The sequence below is a fragment of the Crassostrea angulata genome, chromosome 3 (genome assembly GCF_025612915.1).
Source record: "Crassostrea angulata isolate pt1a10 chromosome 3, ASM2561291v2, whole genome shotgun sequence".
Classification (NCBI taxonomy): domain Eukaryota; kingdom Metazoa; phylum Mollusca; class Bivalvia; order Ostreida; family Ostreidae; genus Magallana; species Magallana angulata.
The window spans coordinates 37,428,560-37,448,559 of NC_069113.1; the positions used below are offsets into that span (position 1 = coordinate 37,428,560).

The 20,000-nt window shown below is 35.7% G+C and overlaps 4 protein-coding genes across 5 annotated transcripts in view; 2 read left to right on the forward strand and 2 right to left on the reverse strand.

Annotated features, from left to right (window-relative positions):
• Positions 1 to 931: 931 nt before the first annotated feature.
• Positions 932 to 12,916, reverse strand: LOC128178406 (delta(3,5)-Delta(2,4)-dienoyl-CoA isomerase, mitochondrial-like). Its single transcript, XM_052845547.1, has 8 exons — positions 12,780 to 12,916; positions 11,588 to 11,747; positions 10,557 to 10,645; positions 4,386 to 4,513; positions 3,816 to 3,929; positions 3,141 to 3,283; positions 1,360 to 1,510; positions 932 to 1,195 (listed from the first exon to the last, which is right to left on the reverse strand). The coding sequence occupies exons 1-8, from the start codon at positions 12,847 to 12,849 to the stop codon at positions 1,100 to 1,102; spliced, it is 951 nt and encodes a 316-aa protein (XP_052701507.1). The 5' UTR covers positions 12,850 to 12,916; the 3' UTR covers positions 932 to 1,099.
• Positions 12,917 to 13,070: 154 nt separating this feature from the next.
• Positions 13,071 to 14,159, forward strand: LOC128177044 (retinol dehydrogenase 14-like). The gene has a single exon (XM_052843559.1). It carries the CDS (start codon positions 13,137 to 13,139, stop codon positions 14,094 to 14,096), a length of 960 nt encoding a protein of 319 aa, XP_052699519.1. The 5' UTR covers positions 13,071 to 13,136; the 3' UTR covers positions 14,097 to 14,159.
• A 2,920-nt stretch (positions 14,160 to 17,079) lies between these two features.
• LOC128176435 (uncharacterized) lies at positions 17,080 to 19,586 on the reverse strand. 2 transcript variants are annotated; one of them, XM_052842758.1, is made up of 2 exons: positions 18,665 to 18,792; positions 17,080 to 18,006 (listed from the first exon to the last, which is right to left on the reverse strand). In XM_052842758.1, exons 1-2 carry the CDS (start codon positions 18,696 to 18,698, stop codon positions 17,375 to 17,377), a joined length of 666 nt encoding a protein of 221 aa, XP_052698718.1. In that variant the 5' UTR covers positions 18,699 to 18,792; the 3' UTR covers positions 17,080 to 17,374. The 2 variants fall into 2 exon arrangements, with proteins under 2 accessions (XP_052698718.1, XP_052698719.1); XM_052842759.1 differs by lacking the exon at positions 18,665 to 18,792 and adding an exon at positions 19,520 to 19,586 and having other exon boundaries at positions 17,081 to 18,006.
• A 195-nt stretch (positions 19,587 to 19,781) lies between these two features.
• LOC128176434 (CLK4-associating serine/arginine rich protein-like) overlaps positions 19,782 to 20,000 on the forward strand; it is a 16,222-nt gene continuing 16,003 nt past the window's right edge. Inside the window, exon 1 of the mRNA XM_052842757.1 lies at positions 19,782 to 19,920. The gene's annotated coding sequence lies outside the window, so the exon portion shown is untranslated. The remainder of the gene's footprint in view (positions 19,921 to 20,000) is intronic.

Below are 20,000 nucleotides of genomic sequence, written 5' to 3' on the forward strand. Positions count from 1 at the left end.
CAAAAATGTATATCACGTTTATTAGACCAGTTTTTGATTATGCTTCTGTAGTATGGGACGGTTGTAATATGTATGACATGGAGAGATTAGAAAACGTTCAATTAAGTGCTGCAAGGATTGTTACCGGTTTAGCATCTACAGAATCTCGCTACACAGAAACTGGCTGGGACCCTCTTGTCAGTCGACGTAATAAAGCTAAATTAATAACCATGTTTAAAATTCATACAAATCAAGTACTTAAGCAACATTATTCCTCCTGTAACAAAAAAATGTCTCAATATATCACACAAGAAATAGCGAAAATCATAGTGTTCCAATCAGCAGATTAGAACTTTACAATCTGTCACCATTTGGAAATGGAATTCTATCAAATTAGAAATAAGGGAAGCAACATCTCTCAAAATATTCAAGAAAAACATTACTGAAAGTATTCCTCAACATCCAAAATATTTTTCATTTGGTAAACGCACTATTAATATTTTACATACCAAGTTGAGACAAATGCAAGAAACAATCTTTTTGAATTACTTTTTAATAGGCTTGAAGAAACAATTTTAATTTACTCACATTTAATTTGTCTTAGTACAATAAAAACTGTTTTATTTTTTCAGCAGTTCAAAAGTTCATTTAAGGGTCTGGTAGATTTAATAATTAAATTCCTTTTTGCTATTGCTTTTTATACTGTATATTAACATTACTGGTAATTATCTACTATATATTTGCAATTACTTTGTAAATGCATGTTTATGAGTTTAATTATTATTAAGTCAATAGCTACATATATAAGTAACATGTAACGGTAATATTACTATGACAATTGTATATATTGTATATATTATCATTAGGAGAGGAAGATGTAAGTTGTAAGAACTTGTTTCCAATCCTTTTGTGTAATTTACACAATAAAATATGTTCAAGTCAAGTCAACAAATCATTTTTCACATCATATTGTTAATTAAAGTACAGGAATTATCTTATAATGAAAAGAAGTATTATACAAAAGAATTCAACAATATGTTCATGTATATGAAATATTAGATGACATTCAATCAGTGAAATCAAACTTCATGAAGTTGTCATCACAACTGTATTAATTAATTCAAAGCTTTGAAAATGTTGGTTGTTTCTTCTCCATGGAAGCCATAACAGATTTCATAACATCTTCACTTTGAAGCATTGACTGGTTCCATAATCCCTAAAAATACAATTCTCAATTAAACATGATCCAGGATCTCTCTCTCTCTCTCTCTCTCTCTCTCTCTCTCTCTCTCTCTCTCTCTCTCTCTCTCTCTCTCTCTCTCTCTCTCTCTCCCCTGATCAAGTTACCCAAACTTGAAATATCTTGCAAAAGACTCTTACCACATGATCCAATCCTTCCTGCACAGCATGGTCTCGAGAGTACACCAGGCTTATTTTGGAACCCTGTACAGCCACTGGTGATTTTGATGCAATCAGAGATGCTACATCTAATGCTCCTCCCATCATGGCCTCTTTGTCTTGAAATATTCGGCTGACAAACAAATGTAAAAAGGTGTTTTCAAGTAATGGGTATATTCATGTACAAAATATGAGGGATGATCTATGAGTAATGTCACTGTTAAAATTACAAGCAGGTGGCACATAACAAAATTCATGATTCTAAAATAGGAAACGACAGAGCCATAATTCATACAGATTTCATTCCACTTAAGGTCAAGATCTTGTAATTGATTCCAGAGTCTGTTTTTGGTGCTAGAACCATTATGATGTCATAATTGATTTGAAGAATCTTTTTCTCATACTTAAAACAATTTCTTGACATTCTATATTAAATCATTGGAAAAGTAGCCCCGATACCTGTATTTAATTTGACATCATTTTAAAGAGGAGGTCAAGAGCTTATTTAATTCCATTTTTGGAGAGACTGTAGGCATTCTAGATATACCCGGTATCTGATTAGTCAAAAATGGACAAAACTCTGAAATTTGTTCCTTATTTCCTTCATATTTCATTGAAAATGACAGTTCAAAGCATGATTTTTCATCTTGTTTACCAATTAAATATTTTAGCCCCGGTACACCCTATCAAACAAAGATTTTGTTATGAAGCATCATTGAAAGAATTTATATCTTAAATCTTATAAACCTGTCGGCACCTTTCATTTACTAGATCTTGACCTTAATGCTAAAAACAACTTGTAAAAGGCTTTGTCTGGCATGTTTCTCTTTCCTCGCCCAATCTCTATAACTCCTAAGTATTACTGTGGAATCATTTATTTTCGTGGGGACCAATTTTCGTGGATTGTGGGGTTTTTGCTTATTCGTGGGGATCTAATTTCGTGGATGCCCCGGTTATCAATTTCAGTAGGAAAACTAAATCTTTTAAGATTAATTTTCGTGGGGGATGTAAATTCATGGGCGAGGGCTACCCACGAATACCACGAAAATCGAGCCACCTCGAATTCTAATGATTCCACAGTACCCACATATTCTGAATAGTTCAAATTGTTTCCCTTTGCTGTGTGGGCATACATCTTACATTGCCATTGTTACTCAATTGCGATGAAATTACCAAATTTTATGCTTTTATGATAAATTAGGGGAAAAATAACATCTTACATTCAGGTCAATGGATTACATGTACAAACACTGTGAAAATACACATAAAACACTCAAAATCTAAAACTATATGCAAGGAACACTAAACCTTGGCTATGATTTTGAGCTGTCCAATGTGTAAAGAAATTAATAAAAAATGGGTTTAAATGCTATTGCACTGGGATCAAAGATCGGGAAATAAAATGGTGGGTGCTTATTTATGAGTTAATTGTTTCAAAACCAATCATCATATTCATGTACATTAACAAGTTTCAAAGAAGTTTTACTAAATCTCAAATGAATTTTTTAAGATGACTAAAATCACGTACTTCTTCTTTTTTTCCGTGTGTCAAATGCTATATCATTAAAACAATTCATCAAATATGTACCACACATCCAGGCGTGGTCACAAAAATTTACAAACATTTTATTTTGGATAAAAAATTCAAGATGGTTGTAACAATGATTTAGAGATACATGCATGTCTGTCCTATATATCAACATGGTTGTAACAATGATTTATGCATGTTTATAAATATATTGTTCCTTCCCTACATGCTTTACCTGACAAATCCCATTTGTTTAGCTTCATCACTGTAGAATTTTCTTGCAGTGAAACACAGTTCCCTGACTAAACTGTCATTTCCCACAATTTTTGGAAATCTCTGTAGAGTTCCCACATCAGCTGCTAATCCTACATCCACCTCCTGTAATAGACATAAAATTGATTTAAAAAATTTATCTGTCCAATACAACTATTAAAACTACATTGAGTATTAGTAAACACACAAAACGTCTCAATAGAAACAGGCTTGTTATTTTTCAAAACAAAGATCATACTATCTCTGATCTCAGCTGCACATATACATGTATTACCATATCAAAAAACAAAAAATGGTGGGTGTCTACTTATCATTTATCAGCAGCTGACTGATTTTACTGTTCCTAAGTGGTTGCGATTGATTATATTCAATTATATACAGAAGCAAACTACTGGTACATGTACTATCCAAACTGTGTGGTGGTTAGATCAAATTTTTAAAGCAATTTCCCAGGATAAGTACAAACTAGATACATGTATTATCTTTTCGAAAAGGAAAACTGTACATTGAACTTTATTTTCTATGCAAAAAATTCAGTAACCTATGTAACATTAATAATAAAAAGTCTTCATAAATGAATGAGTTTTTTTTTTTCCTTCTCAGTATTGTACTATCAATACAGATTTGATGTCATTACCTTGATCTGGAACCAGGCATCCCCCGTACAGTATCGTATATCACAGGCTGAAGTCATATCCACTCCTCCCCCTACACAGGCACTGTGTATGGCTGCTATCACTGGTTTGGAACACTGCCAAAAAAATAGCATTTGTTTAAGATTTTTACATTCCATTAATTTTTGTAGATTTGGTAGATGCCTCTCACCCAAAAATTTACAGCCCTTATGAAAAATGGAATGTATAGCTTTCATCCTCAATGAATAATGGTATCCACCATATTAATCAAACTCAAATTCAATTGCTAGATGGCAAGAGCCAAATTCAGGTTCCATTATTCATGGGTCTATTATAGCATAGTTAGCATGAATAAATATTAAGAAAAATTGTCTGGTTTAATTAAACTCAAACAAAAATTAAAAAGATTAACATTCAAATGATCTCTCCATGATCCTTTTTACAAATTATTATCATTACAGAGTGTGGAAAGCTTAAAGATAAAACATTATTTGAGTATTGGAATGTGTTTAGAAGAAATTTGTTAAAACAGCACTGCATATATATTATAGAAATATACTACCGGTACTTGCTTTTTCAATCACTGTAAACGTCTCTTGGTAGTCTTTGATTGTATTGCGGACCATGAAAGCCTTTCTACTGGCATCTAGCTCCGGATTAGATATGATGGCTATTTCGGACATATCAGTCAAGTCCAAACCTGTAACCAAAATAAAATAAAGACAAGTGAAAAGCTGTCAATGTGACAGCAAACCAGGTTTTCTTTTATGTGAACTGTATCCATAATCCATGTCAACCCTGGATTGATAAACGCTACCTACCATAATCAGTGAAATGGACTATATTAAAAAACAAGAGGCCCATGGGCCACATCGCTCACCTGAGGAACGATAGGTATGATAAAGTCTGTTTAATGGAGTCATAATACAAACAATCTGGACAATGAACAATAATACATGTAGATCCTGTATAAATAAAATCCATTTTTCCCCCTTGGAACTCGGATAGCCCTGATTGCTGCCAATATTTACAAGAGCAGACTTTAATCACCGCTCCTGCACATATATAGGGACTCAACGTTACGCAGGCAGGGATGATCGCACACCTACGCAACTCAACAGGTACCAACGTTAACGCAAGCAGGGATAATGCAAGCAGGGATGACCGCACAGTTACGCCAACAGCTCAACCTCACGTAAGCAGGGAGTGCGCACTGCGCTAGAGAGGCCAGAACACCAGCAGGGATGACCATACACTAGTGCTCCGCCGCAACCACCACAAGCAGGTATGACCGCACACTTGTATTAATGCGATACAGGGCAGGAATGACCGCATACTCTGTATATATACAGAAAACACGAAGATTAGATAGAGCAGGGGTGTCCACACACTCAATCTGTCCGTATTTGTTCAAGTTTAACCCTACACAGTCGCTCATCATAATGCAATAGACACTGTCCCTATACGGTAAATGTGCCGGCCTACAATAATTCATAGTATCTAAAAATTGGAAATCAAAAATAAACAAACTAATCCGGCCTAACCCAAAACTTCTTATGCAGAACAACTTATATACATTGAATATTTATTATTGTATAAAAATAATCATCACAATAATTGGTTAGCAGTGGATGCATTAATTAAAATAATCAAGAATCAATAAATCAAGGGCAATAACTCAATACAGTAATACAAAAAGATTGTAATGAAAAAATACTTGCCTGCTTCAATTTTATAGTCATATCACATGTTGAGTATTACAGTTCTCAAAAAGATCCTTTACAATTGTTTATATATGGGATATTTAGCTGCATCAAACTCTGAACCTTCTTGTGCGGCCAAAGAATTGTCCTGGAGCCAAAGTCTTAACAATTATAAAGAATCATCTTGCTGATTAGTTTCTGAGAAGAAGATTTTTAAAGATTTACTCTATATATTCCTATGTAAAACTTACACCCCCCCCCCATTGTGGCCCCACCCTACATCCGGGGGTCATGAATTTCACAACTTTGAATCTACACTGCCTGAGGATGCTTCCACAAAAATTTCAGCTTTCCTGGCTGATTAGTTTCTGAGAAGAAGATTTTTAAAGATTTACTCTATATATTTCTATGTAAAATTTTAACACCCCCCCCCCAATGTGGCCTCACCCTACCCCCAGGGATCATGATTTTCACAACTTTGAATCTACACTGCCTGAGGATGCTTCCACACAAATTTCAGCTTTCCTGGCTGATTAGTTTCTGAGAAGAAGATTTTTAAAGATTTACTCTAGATATTCCTATGTAAAACTTTGACCCCCCATTGTTGCCCCACCCTACATCCGGGGGTCATGATTTTCACAACTTTGAATCTACACTACCTGAGGATGCTTCCACACAAGTTTCATCTTTCCTGGCTGTTTAGTTTCTGAGAAGAAGATTTTTAAAGATTTACTCTATATATTCCTATGTAAAACTTACATCGACCCCCCATTGTGGTCCCATCCTACATCCAGGGGTCATGATTTTCACAACTTTGAATCTACACTACCTGAGGATGCTTCCACACAAGTTTCATCTTTCCTGGCTGTTTAGTTTCTGAGAAGAAGATTTTTAAAGATTTACTCTATATATTCCTATGTAAAACTTACACCCCCCCCATTGTGGCCCCATCCTACATCCAGGGGTCATGATTTTCACAACTTTGAATCTACACTACCTGAGGATGCTTCCACACAAGTTTCAGCTTTCCTGGCTGTTTAGTTTCTGAGAAGAAGATTTTTAAAGATTTACTCTATATATTCCTATGTAAAACTTACACCCCCCCCCCAATGTGGCCCCACCCTACATCCGTGGGTCATGAATTTCACAACTTTGAATCTACACTGCCTGAGGATGCTTCCACAAAAATTTCAGCTTTCCTGGCTAATTAGTTTCTGAGAAGAAGATTTTTAAAGATTTACTCTATATATTTCTATGTAAAATTTTAACACCCCCTCCCCAATGTGGCCTCACCCTACCCCCAGGGATCATGATTTTCACAACTTTGAATCTACACTGCCTGAGGATGCTTCCACACAAGTTTCAGCTTTCCTGGCTGATTAGTTTCTGAGAAGAAGATTTTTAAAGATTTACTCTAGATATTCCTATGTAAAACTTCGACCCCCCATTGTGGCCCCACCCTACATCCAGGGGTCATGATTTTCACAACTTTGAATCTACACTACCTGAGGATGCTTCCACACAAGTTTCAGCTTTCCTGTCTGTTTAGTTTCTGAGAAGAAGATTTTTAAAGATTTACTCTATATATTCCTATGTAAAACTTACACCCCCCCCCCCATTGTGGCCCCACCCTACATCCGGGGGTCATGATTTTCACAACTTTGAATCTACACTACCTGAGGATGCTTCCACACAAGTTTCATCTTTCCTGGCTGTTTAGTTTCTGAGAAGAAGATTTTTAAAGATTTACTCTATATATTCCTATGTAAAACTTCGACCCCCCTAATGTGGCCCCACCCCACATACGGGGGTCATGATTTTCACAACTTTGAATCTACACTGCCTGAGGATGCTTCCACACAAGTTTCAGCTTTCCTGGCTGTTTAGTTTCTGAGAAGAAGATTTTTAAAGATTTACTCTATATATTCCTATGTAAAACTTACACCCCCCTCCCCCATTGTGGCCCCACCCTACCCCCCAGGGTCATGAATTTCACAACTTTGAATCTACACTACCTGAGGATGCTTCCACACAAGTTTCAGCTTTCCTGGCTATTAAGTTTCTGAGAAGAAGATTTTCTGAGAAGAAGATTTTTAAAGATTTACTCTATATATTCCTATGTAAAACTTACACCCCCCCCCCCCATTGTGGCCCCACCCTACCCTCATGGGTCATGAATTTCACAACTTTGAATCTACACTACCTGAGGATGCTTCCACACAAGTTTCAGCTTTCCTGGCTGATTAGTTTCTGAGAAGAAGATTTTTAAAGATTAACTCTATATATTCCTATGTAAAACTTACACCCCCCCCCCATTGTGGCCCCATCCTACATCCAGGGGTCATGATTTTCACAACTTTGAATCTACACTACCTGAGGATGCTTCCACACAAGTTTCAGCTTTCCTGGCTGTTTAGTTTCTGAGAAGAAGATTTTTAAAGATTTACTCTATATATTCCTATGTAAAACTTACACCCCCCCCCCAATGTGGCCCCACCCTACATCCGTGGGTCATGAATTTCACAACTTTGAATCTACACTGCCTGAGGATGCTTCCACAAAAATTTCAGCTTTCCTGGCTAATTAGTTTCTGAGAAGAAGATTTTTAAAGATTTACTCTATATATTTCTATGTAAAATTTTAACACCCCCTCCCCAATGTGGCCTCACCCTACCCCCAGGGATCATGATTTTCACAACTTTGAATCTACACTGCCTGAGGATGCTTCCACACAAGTTTCAGCTTTCCTGGCTGATTAGTTTCTGAGAAGAAGATTTTTAAAGATTTACTCTAGATATTCCTATGTAAAACTTCGACCCCCCATTGTGGCCCCACCCTACATCCAGGGGTCATGATTTTCACAACTTTGAATCTACACTACCTGAGGATGCTTCCACACAAGTTTCAGCTTTCCTGTCTGTTTAGTTTCTGAGAAGAAGATTTTTAAAGATTTACTCTATATATTCCTATGTAAAACTTACACCCCCCCCCCATTGTGGCCCCACCCTACATCCGGGGGTCATGATTTTCACAACTTTGAATCTACACTACCTGAGGATGCTTCCACACAAGTTTCATCTTTCCTGGCTGTTTAGTTTCTGAGAAGAAGATTTTTAAAGATTTACTCTATATATTCCTATGTAAAACTTCGACCCCCCCAATGTGGCCCCACCCCACATACGGGGGTCATGATTTTCACAACTTTGAATCTACACTGCCTGAGGATGCTTCCACACAAGTTTCAGCTTTCCTGGCTGTTTAGTTTCTGAGAAGAAGATTTTTAAAGATTTACTCTATATATTCCTATGTAAAACTTACACCCCCCTCCCCCATTGTGGCCCCACCCTACCCCCCAGGGTCATGAATTTCACAACTTTGAATCTACACTACCTGAGGATGCTTCCACACAAGTTTCAGCTTTCCTGGCTATTAAGTTTCTGAGAAGAAGATTTTCTGAGAAGAAGATTTTTAAAGATTTACTCTATATATTCCTATGTAAAACTTACACCCCCCCCCCATTGTGGCCCCACCCTACCCTCATGGGTCATGAATTTCACAACTTTGAATCTACACTACCTGAGGATGCTTCCACACAAGTTTCAGCTTTCCTGGCTGATTAGTTTCTGAGAAGAAGATTTTTAAAGATTAACTCTATATATTCCTATGTAAAACTTCGACCCCCCATTGTGGCCCCATCCTACATCCGGGGGTCATGAATTTCACAACTTTGAATCTACACTACCTGAGGATGCTTCCACACAAGTTTCAGCTTTCCTGGCTTTCTGGTTCTTGAGAAGAAGATTTTTGAAAATTTCTCAAAATTTTTCATTAATTTCTAATTATCTCCCCTTGAAAATGGGTGTGGCCCTTAATTTTCACAACTTTGAATCCCCTTTGACTAAGGATGATTTGTGCCAAGTTTTGTTGAAATTGGCCTTGTAGTTCTTGAGTAGATGTTGAAAATGTGAAAAGTTTACGGACAGACGGACGGACAGACGGACGACAGACAAAATGTGATCAGAATAGCTCACTTGAGCTTTCAGCTCAGGTGAGCTAAAAAATGCAAAAATATGCAATATTTTGCCAAAAAATGACTAGGTTCCAAAGCTGGTATTTTTTTTTTAATTATCAGAAATCAAAATCCTAGCAATATGCACACCTCTGATATATGTACAATCGATCTGCAAATTAACAACTTCCTATTTTGAAAACTGTAGGAGGAGTTTTCTGTACAATGAGGGTATCCTATATGCAATATTTTGCCAAAAAAAGACTACGTTCAAAAGCTGGTATTTTTTTCATAAATTATCAGAAATAAAAATCCTAGCAATATGCACACCTCTGATATATGTACAATCGATCTGCAAAAGAACAACTTCCTATTTTGAAAACTGTAGGAGGAGTTTTCTGTACAATGAGGGTATCCTATATGCAATATTTTGCCAAAAAAAGACTAAGTTCAAAAGCTGGTATTTTTTTCATAAATTATCAGAAATCAAAATCCTAGTTATATGCACAACTCTGATATATGCACAATTGATCTGCAAAAGAACAACTTCCTATCTTGAAAACTGTAGGAGACGTTATCTGTACAATGAGGGTACCCTTTTGGCAGCCGCCCACCTGCCCGCCATTTTCACCATCTTAATAACGGGATTTTTCCGTTGGAAAACCCGGTTAAAAAAAACACTAGCTGACATCTGACATGTTGAACTTTCATATAAGTATATCATTCAAATCACAAAAAACAATCTCTGATATAATGTTAATATATGTACATGTACTGTGTATATATACTAAGCTTCACTTTTTTCAAATTCTGATAAATAAAAATAAAGTAAATCAACTTTAATTTTGTAGTAGAAATTTTTAAAAGAAAGTTCAGAGCACTTAATTTTTGTTTGCAAAAATTTGTTTTGAGAACCACAATAGTCATGAAAATGTGTTGTTGTGTATCACTTTGATATAAGCAGTTATCACTTGACGACAAATGAAACCTTTATTTTGCAGAACCCATACATCCATGACAGTGTCTTGTACCTGCAGTAAATACTTTTCCAGCTGCCGACAGGACCACTACTCTGCAGTCCTTATCTGTGGACAATTTCTGGAAACATTCTCTGCACTCTCTGAAATGAACTCTAACTTAATACATACTGTAAAAGCACATGCAATCAATCATTTGAAATACCATAAACTAACTTTAATTCGGGAGCGAGAATATAATTGTGAGGTTTGCGAGAGCCTCATCGTTACAAATATCAGCTCTCACAATGAACAAGTCCTTTTTGTATAGTTGTTAAAACAACAAGGGTCTGGAAGGACTTAGTTGCGAAAATTAGTTGTTGCAAACTAATTATTCCCCAGTAAATTGCAAAATGAAGTTGATGCAAATAAAAGTTGGTTTACGGTTAATTTAAAAGTTTTCAATCAAGACTAAACAGATAATTACTTTTTTCTTTTGATTAGTATTAGAACCAGTTTAACAAGAGCTTGGACTTTGGGTAGTTGTGTTAAACAGCATTGTGACGTAGGCCTGTCTATTTCATTGCTGGCCATTCAGCCATGGCTCTTTGAAATTAACACGATTTGTCTGGCTTTTGAGATAAGACTACGCAATCGTGTTTATTTTGCTTATTTAACTTGTCTTGACGCAAGAAATAGATGGTTACATCCTACTGAAAGTCCAAATGTTAAAATGGTTCTAGAAATTGATGAACCTCCCACAGCCTTCCATTAAAAAAAATATTTCAATGATGGTTTTAAAGTTGTATGAGCAGAGTATAAGGGTTTTCTCTCTCTCTCTCTCTCTCTCTCTCTCTCTCTCTCTCTCTCTCTCTCTGTTCCACAAGTAAACCTATTTATTAGATCTACTGAGTCTATCTTTGCCAGAAATTTTAAGCAAAATTGATTTGAATCCGAGTTGGGATGGGGTATCATTTGACAGTTCTTTCAGGTAAGACAGTAGAAGCAGATTCACAGGAAAAATTGGTGTATTTCGTAAACTCTACAGTGATTTTCAATCATGTATGAGTACTTTAATTATATATAATTATAATGGCTGATTTTACCTCCAGAATGCTCGATTCATAGCATTCAGCTTCTTCGGTCTGTTCATCTCCACTTGTACAACAAACTCTCTTGGTCGTGTCACATTTAAGGTCTCAAACTTGTATTGCTCAGCTGTATCCGACATTTTCCTGGCTTCACTCATAAGTAATTGTATATGACCTTGTAATAAATCAAATTCATGATTTTGAATTAACAAGAACCTGAGAGCCAACTGAGTACATATATAATTATATATAAAGTGTACATATTAAATGGAGTAAAAGATATACATGGAGGTAAAAATTAACAGCTCTAGATCATCATAATACCGTATATGCCATATAAGTGAGATTGAAAGTCATTAACTCTTTATGGGAAAGAAACTTTTCATATTAAAAGAATCTTTGTCAATTTATGGGACATGCACTAATGGAATGATATCTTGTCAGTTGGCTAAAGGAATTCGACCCTTTCGTACCTCCCCAATACTTTTGGGTGAATATTGGCATAGATTCAAGCTTTGATTTAGCTAGGTGATCATGCAACTGTGACAGATGTGTACATTGGCTCAGTACTGTGACACTTCTACTAGCACTAGCTTATGGGTTAACCCTTTGGCTCAGTCGGTAGAGCGTTGGTTTTTAAACGAAAGGGTCTTGGGTTTGAGCCTTGTTGTGGTCATTCCCAACCTCTTCTATAATTACATAATCATGCAATATGGTATGAAGAGGCTGAATTCTACAGACTTTGTTTTGATTGTATTACACTTTGTAAAGACATTGTGAAAACCATGTACATATAACAGTGACATTCATCACCTACATTATTCTCTTTTGAGAAGTGGACAGGCATAGTCCACTTCTCAAAGAGAATACACCTACATGTGACCTAGTTTTACATTTGCAAATATTAAACAATAAAGGTACACCAAACATGTAAAATACAGGTACATGGTCTACAGTACGTGAACTCAATTGCATGCTTTCCTGCTGATTGAAAACTTGCACAAGTTTTATGTGACGTAAAATGCATCTTTTTAACACATATTTATAGAGAACTGTAGCATCTAGGACGTTTATGCTCATTTTTTTTTTCAGACCAGGAGCTACAATTAAGCAGCTACTGGTTGCTGTAGTATGAAACATGCAAACACCTATGTTGAAGATGTTTCTATAATTCTATACAAAACACACAACATAAATTATAACGTACCACCGACTTTTCTTTGAAGAATGTTTCTTGAACGTAGAAACCGAAACGGCCACGAGTGAACTTTGGACATGTTGTAAAAAATAAAACAAAGTGAAAATGAAAGTAGGGTCACATTTATGAATGGTCGTACATAGTTGACAATGGTTTTTCTAAGACCACGTTTATTTTCATTCAAAATTAAGATAAGTTTATGTTCGTATTTTTATGACATTTCATTGCAGAATATTCTTTTTCTTTTCATTTTTTGTTATCAACAACTATGTGTAAGAGTTAACAAACAAACAAATCAAAATGAAAGTAGACTACAAAACAATAACATAACGGATTGGTTATAAAACTTTTTGGTGTAAAAAAACAATGAGTGTATGGAAATACGTCACAGCAGGTTGTGTTGTCGCTCTTTCAATAATGGCTATGAGAAAATTGTCAAAGGTTTACCAGGTTTACAAGCGCGGAATGGCTCTTTGTGGTGGAGAATTGAAGGGCAAAACTGCAATTATAACCGGGGCAAACTGTGGTATAGGAAGAGCCACGGCTTTGGAGTTGGCAAAAAGACAAGCTCGTGTCATTTTAGCTTGCAGGAGTGAAGAAAAAGGCAAAGCGGCTATATCAGACATTAAGAGATTCACAAAGAATGGCGATTTAGTCTACAAACATCTTGATCTAGAATCATTGAAATCGGTCAGGGAATTTTGCAGTGACATAATTGAAAATGAGCCGCAGTTAGATATTTTGATTAATAATGCAGCTGTTATGAATCATCCCTATGTTCAAACGGAAGATAAGATAGAAATTAACATGAGTGTCAACCATTTTGGACCCTTCTTGCTCACAAACCTTCTCCTCGAATTGCTGAAAAAATCATCACCAAGTAGGATCATTTTTGTCTCTTCTGCTCTGCATAAATATGGAACAGTTGATTTAGAAAATTTCCAGAACCAGCAGAAAAAGCCATATGCAGATAGCAAGCTTGCAAATGTGTATTTTGCACGAGAGCTTGCGGAGAGGCTGAAGAATACAGAAGTAGCTGTGCATACAATACACCCTGGCATGGTGAATACAGAACTATCAAGACACTCTGTTCCGCAGGCCTTGAACTTTATAGTGAATCCCATTAAGTTTCTTTTACTTCCTTCTGCTATAGAAGGCTCGCAAGGTATTGTTCATCTTGCGACTGCTAATCTAGGAAAGGACACTGGAAAATATTATGGTAAAACTGGTCAGGAGGAAAAATGGCCCGATATTTCTGCTGATACTGCTGTTTGGAAAAAGCTTTGGGATGTCAGTGAGAAAATTACTAACCAAAATTCTCAATAAATAATGCAATATTTTACTTCTTTCTATGTATAAATAAAACATTTCAATTTTTTGTTGAAATTGTTTGATTTTAGTCATTTATTATCCCCTCGCGCAACTTGTTGCGAAGAAGATATTGCATCGCTGCTGTGCGTGTGTGTGTGTATGTATTATGTGTGTCCACTTCAGCCTTGTGAGCAAAATTTAAAAAAAAAAACCCTCGCATGTATGATAATTAAAGTTCGTACTCTTCGTAAGCATAGTTAAATGACAAACCCTATTCATATTCAAGGAATTCTGTTAAAAATAGTTAATATTAAAATATCATTAAAATTATGTAGAAATTTTGTAATGATTGATTTGACAATAGACATATCCGGTTCATCAAAGTAAACATTTCAAATCAACTGGGTGTTTTGTTTTAGATTTAGGCTTTCTAAAGGATACAAGCGTTTTGAAGAAATGGGGAGTTGGAAGGATGTCCAAAGTGAAAAACTGATGCGAGAAGGATAAAAACAAGCAGCGGTCCGAGTCGAATTTCAGGCTATATTTCCCGAATTACTAAAAGATGAATATCGTCAACATTATTAACCAGTAATTCATTTCATTTTAATCGCTGTAGATACGTTACTCTTTTTTTTTAATGAGGGATGGAAATTATACGTATAACTATTATGTAAACCCGAATTTTTCCATAGAGCAGACTGTAAATTGCTAGATCTTTGGCTACGTTTCATATTCATTATGAAACTTAAATTTGTCTATACACTTACCGTTTGAATGCGTAATGTATGTCATCGAATAAAGAGAATAAAACTATATTACTAAAGTTTAAAACATTTCTGGTGTGTTTTCGCTGGTAAATGGAGGAATTGCACAACCATGTAAATGTAACACCCCCCCCCCCCCCCTTCCATGGATACACCACAGAGCGTTCATGGGGATAGGAAAAAAATATTTTCATTCAAAATGGTCTTAAGAAGAGAGATATTTGGTCTCTTCAACTACATGCATGTTCGTAAAAAAATGCATATCCCCGCGCAATATTTCATCTCGCGAGCGGATGCTCCGATTTGCAGCAAAACGGGCTTGGCCCCTGAAAGCAAATCGATCAAAATTTTGAATAAATAAAACCATATTCTAATAAGGGGAAGTAATTCAACTCATGGTGACGGGTTTTTCGACATATACTTCTCAAACTCATAATTAAATTTGGTTGGGGGATCTCTACAGGCATCAACGGTACAATGTATATTGAAAAACTTTTTGTAAATATAACACTAACGACGAGATAAAATAATCACAGTATAGGGCGTTCTTGCATTGGTCATAAGCAAGAACTTATTATTCATTACGAAAACGTTGATTGAGAATTTCACAATTAATTTATTTTTGTAGAGATTTTCGCACACGTTTTTACTCACCATATGTAAACACAAAATAATTAATAAATTGATTTTCATTTACTTTAGCATCTTCGCTAGCCATGGGTTTCCGATACGTACGTAGTGTATATCTGAAACATTTGACTACCAGAGATGTTACTTTAGAAATCACACCAGGAATCATTCTCTAGTAACATGAAGTGGACATTATGGTATTATGAGGCGAACAAACCTCAATCAAATCCATTAGAGTCCGAAGTGCTTTATGTTAAATTTGACACACCCCGGCCGTATATAATGGTTACCACATAATACTCAAAGAACGATTTCTTATATATGGGTTACTTGCATGTCTGTGAATACACTACAAATCGATTATGGATTCGATCACACCTCGACCAAAATTATCTCCTCTTAATACTCAAAGAGTGATTCCTTATTCCTTAAATAATTTTCAGCATATGTACGATTAAACATTGAATTATTTACATTTTTACGTTATTGTCGTTTCCTATAATAATGCTAACCATGCTATTGTCCCAATTGTAAGTCTTTTGCGCCATTGATAAATTGCATGAATTTAACTACATGTACATGTATATACATGTACATGTATTTGCTTCAAATTTGATTCGAAATATTATCAAAGTCATGGAAAATTTAAATATGGATTAATATCAGTGAGCCCAGTCGTAACCAGGGTTATGAACTGCACAACCTATGTGAATACATAATAAATTGTTCGCTTATCCTTACCATTATTTAAAACTTAGAATGCATAGGTTAAAAAAAGGAACTTTGAAAATCTAAACTTATTGAATTCACGAACATGTAGTTAAATAAACAAAGAAAAAAGGCTCGGAGGAAGAGGAAATATAATCAAGAAGTAAAGTGAGAGTTTTAATGAACGTTGCAGAATAATCTCCGAGGTCGAAAAATGTTGTTTTGAGTATAAAAGCTGAGGCGTTAGCCGAAATTTTAAATATTCAAACAACAGTTCGAGAGATTATCCTGCAACATTCACGACAAAAGAACTATATTTCGAAGTCTATTCAACTAGCAGTTCAGATTTTCCACTGATCGTTTCTCCAACAGAAAAAAATCTTTAAAGCTGGCACCATTCAGTAAAATATCTGAGCTGTTAGCAGAATAGAAATAAACCTCCTCGATGTTGTTTGAAATATAAAATTTATATTGGTTTAATAACGCCTCGGCTTTTATATTCAAAACAATATTTTTCGACATCGGATGTCATTCTGCGATATTCATATACAAACCCGTACTTTATTTTTTTCCTCAATATTTTGTCTTTAAAATCTTAACATTCTCCTTTAGCTCTGCGTCTCATAAAAGCAAAAATAATTACAGAAATGCTTGGGATCGACGAGAACTCCCTACCATTTCCGATATTTCAAGAAGTTATAATGTGTATGCTTCTCTTTAAAGTCAACGAATGAATGCCTTAGTTGCTTTGTTTTTTTGTACATGTGTATTTAATTTTTTGTTACATAGATGTATTTATAAGGAATCTACCTTTTCTTCTATGGTTGAATCAATGTAGCGATGTGTCTACAATTCGTTAACATGCTCCACCTAACTCCAAAGGTGAAATGGATACTTTGATATACTTCTTACCTGATCGAAAAAAATAATATACGATCCAAATACATATTTCAACTCTATTCCATGATTGACGTTTACACATATAATGCAACAACGGTTAACAAGAACATAACAGACTTTTAAAAAAATGATCAACATAGTCATTAATGTCCAGACAAATTTGCATTCAAATGCATTTTACATAAATACATGTATATGATAAATAGTTATATATAATAAATAAAGAAGATCTCATATCAACAAGTTAAAACAACAGTAGTAACAACACCACGGTCCTGCCAATAACATAGCCTACTCTTCCATGTAAAAATCGGGTACAACATGGTCAGAGTCGGAGCATGGACTGTACAGGATCCTTTCCTCGTCGGAATCATACAACGACCCATTTAAATCTGGAACGCGTCTGTCGCGGTTCTGTTCACTGTTCCGTGGGAACATACCATCAAAATATGCTGGATTTCTTCTGGCAACACTCTGGCCCTCACCACCTCTCCGAAGTTCAGCGTGCTCTTCCATTGGTATGTCCTCCGCGTCACTCTCCGATTGACTCAGCTCTCCGTCCGAGATGCGCCGATTCAAATCTTCGTTTTCGTTGAAAACCGGCGGTGATACAATGTCGACTTGGGGATACACTAAGCCTCCCAATATTTCCTCGGGATCCTGTGAACTAATGGAAGAAATAGAGGAAAATGGAACACTGTAGTCAGCTTCGTCTGAGAGAGATTCTGGACAAAACAGATCACAGCCCTCTATATCCGGGACTTGGTCGCCATCTTCGTTAAACACATCGAACATTTCATGAAGATTAAACTCAACATTGCCCGAGTCTTGACATATATCTTTGATCCGTTGGGTTTGATCATCTCTGATGTTAGCATCTCCAAATTGCAAAGGAAGTATTTTCATTGTTGCTTTTATAGTACCTATGAATACATCAAAATCAAATAAAGCATACCTTTTAACTCATACAAAAATGAGAAAAAAAAACATTTACCGATTAATTAAAAAAAAAATGGATAATTTTAGAAAACATACCCATTTAGCCTTTACTGGAAAATATATAAAAAAATTATAGCATGTAGCGTCGTTTTTTGAAAGGTGGATCAGAAATTAGGGATGGGGGGGGGGGCTTTTCCTAACATCTCTTGAACCTTACTTGCCTGTCTTCAAAATCCCAAAGCCGCGTTCGTGAGTGGGGGGAGGGGGGGGGGGGAGTACCTAAAACTTCTTTTAATATCATACAGTTTTTTAACATGCATCTACCAAAAAAGTGGGGATGAACTCTGTCATAATTCAAATTTCTATATGTAAATTCAAGTAAAATATTCGTTGCGAGAAAAAGTGGAAGGCCAGGACGCCCCTCACACACCGACGCTATACATACCTCCTCCCTGAACCAAATGAACCAACTATTTATAGCATGAATAAAATAAACAAAACAAATGGAAATTTAGAAAAACACCAATTTAGGTACATCCATCCCCAATGCTCAATTATATAGACTTAGCTGCGCCTTGGAGAGATTGAGAACACAAACAAATTATAAGGATATCATCAAAGAGCGAAAATATACACACTTACAGTACAGGCCTATATGTTTATCATTTCTTGTCATGGTAGATATTTTCTGCTAATCTACGGTAACGGTTATGTTTTCATGGAAATTCCACAATCCTTGATTATTTTTGACGCCCCTTTTACAGTAAAACTTTTTCCTACCAGGCTGTTATATAATCACGAAATACCTGTATTACATGGTTATAAAAAAAAATGGTAGGAAAAAGTTTCACTGAAAAAGGGGCATTGAAAATAACCAAAGATTGTGGAATATTCGATAAAAACACAGATGACAAATAATTAAAATCATGCGCGGATCCAGAAAATTTTTCCAGGGGGGGGGGGGGGTCCGAAGGATAATTGTGTTTGCCAAGGGGGGGGGGGGTCCGAGGCATATTTTCGCGATAATTTTACTATGTAAATTTAATAAATTTTCATTTTCCAGGGGGGGTCGGGACCCCCCCGACCCCCCCCCCCTCTAGATCCGCGCATGAAAATACTTAAATAGATAACGAACAAGTTGCAGCTTACTTATAGATTTTACTTATAAACAAAGAAGAACGTTTTTCCGAGGCTAAAATGCGCTTTCAATTTATGTTTATCTGACGTAAGTGTTATGGAAAAATTACATCAAATGAACTGTACCAAAAATATTGATCCCCCAAGTGGCCAACACCCAATTGGATCTAAGATAGCAAATAATAACATGAAAATGTTTTTGAACACCGCGCGCGGCGTCATATGTCCCAAACTCTCGGTCAGTTTAAAAATAGTTCTTTTCAGAAGTTAAACATCACATTATTTATGTACTACTCTTTTCATAATATGCCGAGACATTTAGACATGTAACATTCATTTTTTTTAAAATATCAAACATACTTATCTAGCTTTGCTCCCCTCTTTCAAATGTCACAGTAGCAGACGACAACACGGGTGTTTATCGAGCCCGACCTCTTAAACTATTCCTCAAAATTTAGATAAGAAATATAATAACTAATATGTTGAGCAAATATCATTGAAAATTTTAAGGTAAAAAATTTCACAACTTTTATAGAATATCTTAACCAATTTCTGTCACTGTGTAAGTATCAACTGACCCAAAGCATACAATATCACGAATATCTGAAATTACACCAATCTTAATTGACACAACTTCCGGTTTTGAGGCGGTCAAATTATTCTTTATGGTCACGATGTCGATTGGTAACTAGTTGGTCATAAGTGATGTAGAGTGATTGTTTATAATTTCAACGCAGAAAGACAAGCAAGAAAAGGAACAGGTAATATTACAAGCTTGAATACAACACTCAACTGATTTTGTTCGTGAAGTGAGGAGTTGTAGAACTTTCCAAAGCTCGTG